General features: G+C 40.4%; 1 protein-coding gene across 1 annotated transcript in view; it reads right to left on the reverse strand.

Annotated features, from left to right (window-relative positions):
• The window catches only part of tdrd12 (tudor domain containing 12), a 78,024-nt gene that overhangs the window by 24,485 nt on the left and 40,792 nt on the right, over nt 1–12,747 (reverse strand). Inside the window, exons 13-19 of the mRNA XM_038274286.1 lie at nt 9,452–9,526; nt 5,308–5,368; nt 4,935–5,042; nt 2,849–3,034; nt 2,622–2,775; nt 2,411–2,538; nt 1,014–1,205 (exon numbers count right to left, since the gene is read on the reverse strand). Of these exons, the coding sequence (XP_038130214.1) occupies nt 1,014–1,205; nt 2,411–2,538; nt 2,622–2,775; nt 2,849–3,034; nt 4,935–5,042; nt 5,308–5,368; nt 9,452–9,526 (904 nt within the window). The remainder of the gene's footprint in view (nt 1–1,013; nt 1,206–2,410; nt 2,539–2,621; nt 2,776–2,848; nt 3,035–4,934; nt 5,043–5,307; nt 5,369–9,451; nt 9,527–12,747) is intronic.

The raw sequence follows: 12,747 nt of genomic DNA on the forward strand, positions 1-12,747 counted from the left end.
TTTTGACTCGTCCCGAATTATTCTTTCCAGATTGAAATACAGGCAGTAGGCGGGACCAATTGAAGCAGTTTTTTTCACAGATTACATATCAGATGTACTGCTGTCTGGGCATAGGGACAGTTTTAGCCAATATGACAAAAAAGTGATTTTTAAAAACTTAGACTTCAGCTTTAAGACAAAAAATATAGATTTTTTTTTTATTATTAATTTTTATAAATATAGATATAATCTTATTTTAAATTAAAATGTAAAATATTTAGAAATATATTGTTTTTTTTATGCTCAAGATAAATATTTAATCTTAATGACAATTAAATTGCCATTCCAAATGTTTGCCCAGTGACTGTCGTTAAGTTTTCCATGGCCAATACAGAAGGATAGGAGAGCTCTGAGGCACGGGGAGCAGCGCCCTGAGGTGACAGGAAGTGTATCTGCTCACCGCCTTCAGCCACAGCGCAGATAGTTTGCAGGTGATTGACAGGTAGAGTCTTGTTTTTTAGAAAAGGCAAAGAATGACGAACAATCTGGGATTATAGAAAATAGTCTACTTTTCTAGGTGTTTTTTTCATTTGCATAGTTGCTCTTTAATAAACATTCTCAGAAAATAGTTTTTATATATAAAAAAATATAAAGCTGACTGATAGCTTCTCATTTATTAAACTGGTTCATTATTTTTTTAGGTTTTTGACGCAATATTGGACCATGGAAAAACCTGATTTACCTTCACAGCCTCAGAAGGAAAAGATTTATGGACAGAAAGTAAACCTGTGCATGAAATTATGTTTATTTTTTATATTTTTTAAATAAAATTTTAAAAATACATTTTTTTTTTTTTTTTTTTTATGTATATTTTTTTGTTTTCTTGTTGTTGGCATTAATGTAAATATACTGGTGTGATAACCTAGTATACGTTTGATTGGTTATTAGTATACGTCTATTTTGAATTAATAGCGCCCCCTGGAGATAACTCCACCACCCGCCGCTGCATCACAGTCTCACTAACTTTAACTAACCTGCTGAATATTGCCGTAGAGCGCAGCTTCCTCCAGGACACTTATGACAATGTAAGGGTTGGGCATGTGACAGGAGATTAGCTTCTCCATTGGAATGCTCCATCTTCTGGCTGCAGCAATCAGCTGCCGAGGACAGGATCCTTTCTCTACTCTGGATGTCACCTTCTGAAAATGCTGTAGGATGGATTCCATCTGAAAAAAGGAGAATTTATTTATGCCTACACAGAAAAAAACTAAATGTTTCTCCCATAAAACCATTTTATTTACTTTTTTCTTTGTTTGTTGAAGAACACTGCTAAAAACAAACAAACAAAAAAAAAAGAAATAGATTGTTTTTTGAATAACGCAAATTTACAGGTTGGTTAGTTGGTTAAAAATCGAAGGCGATGAGAATCCAAAACAGTGGGCGTCACTACAAAATGATTTTCAAAATAGCAATTTGAACAAAAAAAAAAATGAATCTCAGAGGTGCTCAGTAGGACACTGATTTTTCCTTGGATATATGAGCTACAGTGTCAAAATGTCCACTCCTCTGAGATGTTTTAAATGCCAAAAATTTGGTCACATAGCAGCTGAATGTAAAGGAAAACAATGATGTGAAAGGTGTGCTGGAGAGCAGGAATATGGTAAGTAGAAGTAAAAATTAAATGCTCTGATAGAACAGACTGCTGCCTACCACGGATGTAAAGTGAGCAAAAGATCTGAAGAGATCAGAAAAGTGAAATTAGAGCTCAGGAAAAAGTTCAGAATCCCATCCCAGTCAGAAAAACCCAAATCAACAGTGGCCCAAGTGAAAAGTGCAAAATCCTCTGCAGGAGTGCCCCAAATGGCAGAAGACTGATTGATTATTAAAAAGAGGGATTTTATACTTTTTATGGTAGAAGTGATCAATTGCACTGCTCAGACCACAAAGAAAACCAAAAAAAATGTAAATACTAGTGAAAGCTGCACTATTAGAGTGACATTAGCATAAAGACAAATTAGCAATTATGAAGACGAATTTGATTATATATTTTATTATGTTGGGATAAAACATACAGTTTGGAAAACTATTATTTTATTTTTTATCCTTTTCTGGGGTCGAGTCTTGTTTCCTGTTTCCTCGTTCAACTCCTTATCAGCTGGGGGCGGTAATGCACTTTAACTGGTTGCCAACCGCAATAAAACACCACGAGAAGAAGAAGGATTGTTTGCTGGTTCCTCATGTGTGTTTTCCCAGCTGACTCCAAGGTTTTGGTTTTCTGTATTTGTTATTTTGCATTTTTGCTTCAGTTGCCGCTTTTTTGGACAATAAACCTACCAGAACTCATCTCTTCCTACCCGATCTCTGCATTTTGGTTCTTCAGAACCTCCACCCAACCTGACAGAGAGTCTACTGGAAACAAATGAGCCTTCACCTGATCAGGCGCACGAGTGAAGAGTTCGTCAGCTTCGTCCAACAGTAGATGGTAAAGCCGCAAAAACAGAAAGCAGTGAGAAGACAGCAAACGGACGAAACTGAAAGGGGTGGTCACCAACAGCAGGCCTGTCATAGAGAAAAATCATTTAAAACATGAACTCAGGAAATGTCTGAATGGAAAAAGATAAAATCCGGTTTGTTTGACCCACAGTTTTTAGGGATTTTTACATCCTTGGCTTGATCTTTGCCAATGCCCACCAACATGATAAGTGGGTGAAGGGTCTGAGAAACGTTGGTCTCCTCCAGCAGGTCGTAAACTAGCTGCGCCTTCTCCCAGCCTGGACACAGCAGCACCGCTATCGGCTGCAGGAGAGCACATCGTTAGAAAGCTCCCAAAGGAAGCATGGATCGCTTTATTCACACAATATTCACTCACTCCTGAACTGGAGGCGTGGGACACGTGGACGGAGTTCAGCAGGAGATGGGTGAGAAGGGGGACGAGGTAACCAAGAGGCTGATCAGCATTCTGAGAAATAATAAATGTGTTGCAACCACGAGCCACAGCTGGCCAACTGTAGCTCTCAGCTGGAGAGAGAGTTCTGTAGTTTTTCTTACGCAACACCTGCAGATAAATTAAAACAGTTTGGACAAATTTAGATGAGAAAAATCACTGAAAATTACTTTAGATCTCTTTTTAAATGGCTGCACAAATACAGTAGATGCAAAGGAGGGTTTGTTGGATTTAGGCGGCTGCGTCCTACGAGGACCCGGCTTACCTGGACCGGGCCCTTCGAGGGCCATGAAATCAGGAGGCCAGAAAAGATTGGCTATAGATTTGAGAATTCAAACAGGTTCAGTCTTCACCAGCTGTCATCGCCCCTCACTTAACATACGCGGCTAGCAACCAGGACAGTTCACTCACAAAGGAGGCAAAGAATGGATCCTGAACATCTCACAATTGTTCTGGTACCGTCATCTCACATATCAGATTTATAGTCCCCACACTGCAGAGATTTTGGAATCTGTCCTTAAATTACAGCCAAACCCATTTTTACACAGAAACAGATAAAACCTTTCAATAAACCCAACTTTACCGCCACATATCTGACTCAATAACCATTAAAACAACTATTTTTAGTCATTTCAGTAGGAACTATTCACTTGCACAAGGGCAGATATATCATTAGGCAATACTAGGCAGCTGCCTAGGGCCCCAAGTTCCTGGGGGCCCCATAAAACTCTGTTTCCATGTATGGTTAATACAACTATTCCTTATTTCTGCACATTAATTATGTTTTTAATAAAAATCCTTTGGCTAAAATGCCATCAGAACGCTGATAATATTAAGTGTGTCTCAGCCCCCCCCTCCGTGTCCACCATATTGGATCAGTCCATTTGCTGCACATGTTCAGAAAGGTCCAAACAGACAGCAGCAAACCATTTGAAAACAAACCATGCAAAGAGCAGTGTTGCCAACTTAGCGCTTTAGTCGCTATATTTAGCCACTTTTCAGACCCCTCTAGCACTTTGATTTCTAAAAAGCTCCTAGCGCCAAATCTAGAGACTTTTTTCTGCTACTGGAGACTTTGGAGACAACATCTAAAAGCAGTGAACTCTGCTCTCCAGAGCAAGTAGATTGGTAACCCCGCCTCCTGCTCTCCTCTATCTTGTCTGCTGTCATGATTCATGCAGCTATTATTTCATCCAAATGAAAAATGGAGAACAGAGAAGCAGATCATGGCCTGTCTGCAGTGAAAAGAAGGACTGGGTTATTTACTTTGGCCTTTTTGGAAACACAGGAAGGAGCAATCAGCTAAGTGAGCTTAGTGCTTGGAAAAAATCTTTCATTCCTTTAGAGACAGCATGACAGCACGACGACATATTTGGAAAAAGACATGGCTGAGCAAACGTGGCTACTACAGTCTGTCAATTTGACAGAAAGAACATTTCACTCATTGCATCCCCGCCATGCTTCTAGGTTTTCCTCTGAGAAGAAGAAGAATCCTTGTTTGCCCTCTGAGCGATTTGCCCACGACCACCTTAGGACGGCCGATTGAATTTTAAACATGTTTGATTTTCTGCCGACCTTACGATTTCTGATGGGTAGGTGGTCGTTAGAGGCTGATCGCCCCTCTTTACGCCCCGTACACTACACCACGCACCATCAGGCTGAAAGTCGGCCCGATTGAAAAATGCAAAAATCCTCACAGGACTGGAGAATCGTCCGGAAATGGGCAAAAAATCATATATTGTATGACAGACTTAAGGAGGAGTCTTTGAATCTGAACAGGCCACGGCGCCACGCTATGACATAGCCGGCTGACTAATCGGTCCGTTGTCGGAAACAGCCGCCGGATTCAAACGAAGAAAAAGACATATTTTTACATATCCAATTGTTTTCATTTCAATGTTGGCATCACAATCAGAAGTAAATATTGGAGATTTTTTTCTATATTCACACTTTTTGTGTCATCTTTAAATATAAAACAGTCTGACTCCACTCAGAGCACATTGACGTTTACCTTACGGAGAGAATCAACGATGGGAGCATCTTCCACGGTTTCCCATGGCTCCACTGCAACAGGTGAATGCACTAGAACACCCTTGATCCAGGGATCATCAGGTAAGGCCTAGAAAGCAAACATTCATTTAAAAAATAAGACTGTATGAGCCCAAGGTGCAGCTGGGATTGAAAATAAACAGAACAGTTAGGTTAAAAAGTAGATCTGAGGTATTAAAGAACCAGAAGATTTCCTTTGGTTGTAAAAGTTAGAAAACAACTCAAGCAACAATTATTTGATGTCATTTTCATCAAGTTATTGAAGGCCTCTTTCTTTAACTAAGTGATTAAGTTTAAAAATCTTCCTTCAAATATCCAAAGCCAAGAAAACTCACCACCTCATCCGTCGCATCAGGATCCGAGTTAAAAGGCTCTGGGTTCAACCACTCCAACAGGCTCCAGGAGACGGAACAAAGTTCAACTCATTAAATTCAAATCAAGGTTTAAAAGAACATCCTTACAATCTACTAAAAAATGAAAACACCTCAGTTTGATTTACAAGTGTTTTACAGAAAGAATTTTTTTTAAAACCTTAAAACTACTTATCAACCTGGGTTATTTTACAGCTTTCCGGTAAGTTCAATAAGTGTTGAATATATTATACACTTTAGAAATAAATATATCACTAGTAATTAAATATTTTAAAGATGCTCTGTCACCTTTAGTATATTTGTGAATTTGTAAATATTTGCTAAAAGTTTTATATTTGCTTTTATTCAAGGTGCTACAAAACAGAGGGTGGCAGAAAAAGGTGATTGGAATCAAACAACTAAAACCCTTTTTCCAACTGGCCAAAAACCAGTTTAAGCCCGGGAACAATCGGCTTCTAGTGGCAGTGGAAGCAGTTCACTGTCGTTTGTCTACCCGAGTTAAACGACTCGGCAAGTGATCCAGGTTTAATAGAAAATTCCGCTCATATTCAGAATTCAAATTCCTGAAAGTACTTAAAATATGAAATTATTCATCCTGTTCAATAAATGATCAGTGTTTTTAATTCAGAGTAATTTTCCTTTGAATGTGCTTTACTGGAGGCATCCATGTTTGTCAAAGAACACTACTGCCACCTACTGGTTTCTGACGTCACGGTGCGATATCGGCTGTTGATCAAGTCCCAGTGCTGTATCTGGTGTTTGTCACAACGCGCTATTATCCAAGTCATCTTGAAAACATTCTTCTTCCAAATGTCGGCTACATATTACGTGTTTTTTCTCTGGCCAGAAGTTCGATGGTAAATCCTCTCTCTTCAAGTTGGCAATCCAACGACCAACCCGTCCGTGGAGGATCAGGAATCGGAAAGGTGAAATAACTTTTTTTTTTTCTACTTTTACCCGATGTATTCTAACATCCAGCTGCCATGCACGTGGGCATTGTCAGTTTCACTATAGCTCTGGTGAATTTCAATGGTGAAGTCCTCTGGAAATCTTCAATAATTGTTGTTGATTGCAGATGTGTCTAGTAGTTCCCATTGATTTTGCTTGTAAAGCGGGGAGAATGGCGCTAGGCTTACCGCACCGTGACGACACTGCTGGAAGATGGCTGGAGGGAGGGGTTACTAAATATGGGCAAAAATGGCCGCTCCCATACTCAGTGATCACGACAACAATTTATTTTCATTTTTTACTGATTAACACTAAATTCATGAAATCACCGCAATTGTATTAGTTTAAGGTAAAGATAATGATCCACTGATTAATCCTTTCTGACCGGACTTTTCCTTTAAATTTTCTAAATTAAATATTAAAATGTACATTTTTTACATTTTTATACTTTAGCTTGGATCAGAAGATGTTTCACTATGAAAATAAAAGAAAAGGGACAAGAGCAGCATCACATCTATCGTCAATATACTGGTGAAGATTCTCAGTCATCCAGGTCAGAGTCATCCAAAAAAAATTTAAATCAATCCACTGGACTTTGTTTCCAAGTTTGAAGATTTTTCTCTTCCATCCAGGAAGATTTTTCGGTTCACAATGTCAGAAATAGCGTTGAGTTCCAGGTTTTATACAGCAGCCCAACAAAGCCTTGTTTTGGCGTGGATGATGTCATACACACTCCACTTTGTTTTAAAAAAATATAAATATAAAAAATATAACCGTGGATGTCTGGGAGACAGTGATTTGCCTACATGTTATGAATGCTGGCGTACCATAAAGAATAAATTATGAACAGTTTAGTTTGTGCCTTCAAGTCGTTGCTCATAGGAAAACGTTACTTGGATATAACCTAATGGAATATCTTCAGAACAGCTCCAAATGACACGAAACTCATATGGGTGAGTAGAACATGATGTAATAATGTAAAATCAAGGGCCCAATGTAAAAAAAAAACAAACAACGTTCCTCTTTAATATCAAAGTTTCATATTTTTGGAAGTTGATGTGTTTTTTTTTTCTTTTATTTGGCCATTTTATGAGGATGTCTGTGTATGCAGGTAAATATTACCGTGCAGAATTATTAGGCAACGTAATAAAAAACAAATATATACCTATCTCACTTGTTTATTTTCACCAGGTAAACCAATATAACAACTCAAAATTCAGAAATAAACATTTACGACATTCATCAAATCAGTGACCAATATAGCTTAATTTCTTCACCATGGCGCTCTAAAGCCTTCCATCCATAGATTCTGTCAGTGTCTTGAGCTGTGCGGTCCACATTGCGTGCAGCGGCCACCACAGCCTCCCAGACACTGTTTTCCCTTCCTGTAGATCTCACAGTTCATGAAGGACCACAGGTTCTCCATGGGGTTTACAACAGGTGAACAAGGGGGTCATGTCATTATTTTTTCCCTTTAGACTTTTTCTGGCCAGCCACGCTGTGGTGTATTTTGATGCGTGTGACGGAGCATTGTCCTGCATGAATATCAGGTTTTTCTTGAATGATGGTGACTTCTTCTTGTACCACTGTTTGAAGAAGGTGTCTTCCAGAAACTGGCAGTAGGTCTGGGAGTTGATCTTGACTCCATCATCAATCCGAAAAGGTCCCACAAGCTCATCTTTGATAATAGCAGCCCATAGCATTACCCCACCTCCACCTTGCTGGAGTCTGAGTCTATAAGGAACTTGCTGCCCTTTACTGATCCAGCCTGGTGCCCATCCATCCATCTGGCACCATCAAGAATCACTCTCATTTCATCAGACCAAAACACCTTGGAGAAACCAGTCTTCAGATATTTCTTGGCCCAATCTTGACGTTTTGTCTTGTGTGTCTTGTTCAAAGGTGGCCTTTTCGGGCTTTCCTTACCTTGGCCAGGTCCCTGAGTATTGAGCACCTTGTGCTTCTCGGCACTCCAGACATGTTGCAGCTCTTTTCATCTCGCTTCTTGCGCCCCTGTTGGCTATTTGCCATGAACCGTTTGAATGTGCGATGATCCCGCTTCAAAATAATGGCAATTTCCAAACTGCTGCACCTCTCAGAAAGACATCTGACAATTTTTGACTTTTCAGAGTCTGTCAAATCTCTTTTCTGACCCATTTTGCCAAAGGAAAGAGTTGCCTCATAATTAAGCACACCTTATATAGGGTGTTGATGTCATTAGGCCACGTCCCTTCTCTTTACAGAGATGCACACCACCTGATTTACTTAATTGGTAGTTGACTTTCAAGCCTATACAGCTTGGAGTAGGACAACATGTATGAAAAGGATGATGTGGTCGAAATACTCATTTGCCTAATAATTCTGCACACAATGTAGAATATACCAAAGCAAAGCCTTTTTTTTTTTTTAGAGAGAAGAAAAATGGATGAACGGGTCCATCCCTTTGGGATGGGGGTCGTTTGGCTTCTTTTGTTAGCCTGCAATGCTCCATACCTGTCTATGTCTCTGAAAGGGGGGTTGTTAGAGGGAATTGTGGGCCTGGCTGAAGAGGTGAGGTGTTCTGGTCCCCTGTAATGTGGCGGGGGTTGAGATGATAGCAGGAAGGAATCAACTCAATCTAGATATCCAAATTTTTTAAGAGAACCTCTGATGTGTTTGTTCTTTGTGTTTCCCTTCTGTTTTAGTAGGGACATGCTCTGCCCGGTGCTGGAAGGTTCTGACGACTGAAAGTTAGTGTTCAAGTGGGTGGTGTGAGTCAAAAAAGAAGATATTGGTCTGTGTGAGTGGATTTCCTATGCAATTCCATGTTGAGGTTTCCATCTCCTTCCATGCTCACCAAACAGTCCAGGAAAGGTAGCTTGTTGTCGTTGGTATCCTCTCTGGTGAATTTGATGCTGTGGTCATAGTTGACATTTTGAATAAAAAAAAAAAAAAAAAGGTTTCTGGAAGCGAAACGTCCTCAAACTTGGAAACAAAGTCCAGTGGTTTGTTTTTCTCTTTTAACTTTCTTGGAATCAATCAGACTGCTCCACCAACGGTTCCTCACTCCTTTTAATTAGGTGATCCTTCTCTCCAAAAACAGCGTTTTTTGATCTAAATGATCCTATCAATATGCATTGTTCTGCTGCTTTAATAACGGAGGAAGCAGCCCGTGTCTCACCGTGAACAGATCATGTCGTCTTCAATCTTGCATATCTCTGCTTCTGTTCTGCGCTCCTCTGAAGTATTCAAAACACTAAAAGATCAGATAAGTAAACCTTACATCTGTTATCACATTACCAGATGTCTACAGTTTTTATCAGAATCAGAAATACTTTAATAATCCCAGAGGGAAATTACTTTTGTTACATGCTCCAGTTACAGTTTTATATAATATATACACACATCCAACTATACAATATAATAAAGATAAAAAAATAATAATAAAAAGAGAAAGAATATATACACATATAGCTCTTCTGTATATATATCTGTACGTATATCTATGCATATGTAAAAACTAAATCCAAATAAAGTGAAAATCCAAGTAAAGTGATAAATCCAAGTAAAGTGATGCGTGGTGTGCAAAAATAGTGCATAAATGTCAATTACGGCTGATATTTGCCAGATGTGGAAACTGTGTATCAAAAAATTCAGTGTAATTAAATCATCAACCTATTTATTTTTAGTGGTGTCTTACACAACTCTTCCATTCCCGATACAATACTCGTATCACAGCTTTTCAGTATTGACCAAGACAAATATTATTGTGGCCCACAGGGGTCAGCTAAAGCCAAAAACTCAAGAGCTCAAAAGCCACAACGGATGTTAAAATAAAACTGATGTCCAACAGCCAGTTAGACCTGAGGTCTGTTTCACAAAGCAGATTTATTGAAAAATTTTAAACCTGAAATCAGGGAAACTTTGGGTTTTCAGTTTCACGAAGCGGGTTTACCCAACCTCTGTGTATGTTGCCATAGTAACATTCTCCCAAGAGCTAACCTGGTCGGATGCAGGTTTTCTACAATAAACTGAGTGTCCTCCATCCGAGCCCTCCTTAAAAAGCCAATCATGCTGTTTGGTTTCTTGATTCTGTTGAGTGGTTTTGTGCAAACGATAAAAACAAAATCAGTCAGTAGATAAAACAATGCATGTCCTTTTGAGGAGGATGCAATTAAGGAATAAGTGGCATTTCTTAGAAGATTAAATATTTATCAGAAAAAGGGGTTGTCAGACCGCATATAGATGTCCTTTCACGTTCAGAAAGTTATCTTTTCAAGCGCTACCATTTCACCTGACAAATCATCACATGTTGTGCTGTGGCTCGTTGTCTTATTGTGGCCTTCATGGTCGTGCTGTGGCATTTCTGGTCGTGCTGTGGCTTTTCTGGTCGTGCTGTGGCATTTCTGGTCGGGCTGTGGCATTTCTGGTCGTGCTGTGGCTTTTCTGGTCGTGCTGTGGCATTTCTGGTCGTGCTGTGGCTTTTCTGGTCGTGCTGTGGCATTTCTGGTCGTGCTGTGGCATTTCTGGTCGTGCTGTGGCTTTTCTGGTCGTGCTGTGGCATTTCTGGTCGTGCTGTGGCATTTCTGGTCGTGCTGTGGCATTTCTGGTCGTGCTGTGGCATTTCTGGTCGTGCTGTGGCATTTCTGGTCTGGCTGTGGCTTTTCTGGTCGTGCTGTGGCTTTTCTGGTCGTGCTGTGGCATTTCTGGTCGTGCTGTGGCTTTTCTGGTCGTGCTGTGGCATTTCTGGTCGTGCTGTGGCTTTTCTGGTCGTGCTGTGGCTTTTCTGGTCGTGCTGTGGCATTTCTGGTCTGGCTGTGGCATTTCTGGTCTGGCTGTGGCTTTTCTGGTCGTGCTGTGGCATTTCTGGTCGTGCTGTGGCATTTCTGGTCGTGCTGTGGCTTTTCTGGTCGTGCTGTGGCATTTCTGGTCGTGCTGTGGCATTTCTGGTCGTGCTGTGGCATTTCTGGTCGTGCTGTGGCTTTTCTGGTCGTGCTGTGGCATTTCTGGTCGTGCTGTGGCATTTCTGGTCTGGCTGTGGCATTTCTGGTCGTGCTGTGGCATTTCTGGTCGTGCTGTGGCATTTCTGGTCTGGCTGTGGCTTTTCTGGTCGTGCTGTGGCATTTCTGGTCGTGCTGTGGCATTTCTGGTCTGGCTGTGGCTTTTCTGGTCGTGCTGTGGCATTTCTGGTCGTGCTGTGGCATTTCTGGTCGTGCTGTGGCATTTCTGGTCGTGCTGTGGCATTTCTGGTCGTGCTGTGGCATTTCTGGTCTGGCTGTGGCATTTCTGGTCGTGCTGTGGCTTTTCTGGTCGTGCTGTGGCATTTCTGGTCGCGCTGTGGCATTTCTGGTCGTGCTGTGGCATTTCTGGTCGTGCTGTGGCATTTCTGGTCGTGCTGTGGCATTTCTGGTCTGGCTGTGGCATTTCTGGTCGTGCTGTGGCTTTTCTGGTCGTGCTGTGGCATTTCTGGTCGTGCTGTGGCATTTCTGGTCGCGCTGTGGCATTTCTGGTCGTGCTGTGGCATTTCTGGTCTGGCTGTGGCTTTTCTGGTCGTGCTGTGGCTTTTCTGGTCGTGCTGTGGCATTTCTGGTCTGGCTGTGGCATTTCTGGTCTGGCTGTGGCTTTTCTGGTCGTGCTGTGGCTTTTCTGGTCGTGCTGTGGCTTTTCTGGTCGTGCTGTGGCATTTCTGGTCGTGCTGTGGCATTTCTGGTCGTGCTGTGGCATTTCTGGTCATGCTGTGGCATTTCTGGTCGTGTTGTGGCTTAGTGTAATGTTAAAGGCTAGGTGAACTGATTTACTAAAACAGAGAAGAATAGAGACAAAAACAACTGACCCTTTCATCTTGAAAAGGGTCAGAAGCAAGGTTATTTAAATATGCTCTACTGAGAACTCCATTAGTGGAAATATTTAATTTCACCAGGTTAGATTCTGTAAAAAAATCTTCATTAAAGGGAACATTTTGCTATCCGATTATGAATAAAAAAAAAGATTAACAGATTAATCAATTAGCAGCTCTAATTCCAATATTACTTCTTTTTTTTTTTTGCTGATAACAGACTGATTTTAAATATCAATATTTATAATACCTGATTAATTGGTTTTCCATAAAATGAAAGATGTGCTTTTCCTGTGGAGCTCAGACCTTATTTTCTTCTGTTCCATTTTACAATATCTGATTAACAATATTTAGGTTTACAGAAATAAAACAAGCTAAACTGGATAATTTTTTTAAGTGGCTGAAGGTGAGACTTTAGTATGATTTATATTTTGAAGGGAAACAGTGTTGATATTTCATAGTGTGGATTGACACATGAGAAAATTTATTTCAAAAAGTCAATGAATACAAAATAGAATTTCTTGTGGGGGAGTAATAATTTTGAATAAGGGATTACAATCTTAAATGAAATGAAAAACTCCTCTTCTACTCTTCTGCACTTGCCTCTCTCTCTCTATGCTGTCAACACTGATTCTGACTAG

The sequence above is a fragment of the Cyprinodon tularosa genome, unplaced genomic scaffold (genome assembly GCF_016077235.1).
Source record: "Cyprinodon tularosa strain WSP-4 unplaced genomic scaffold, ASM1607723v1 ctg903, whole genome shotgun sequence".
Classification (NCBI taxonomy): Eukaryota; Metazoa; Chordata; class Actinopteri; order Cyprinodontiformes; family Cyprinodontidae; genus Cyprinodon; species Cyprinodon tularosa.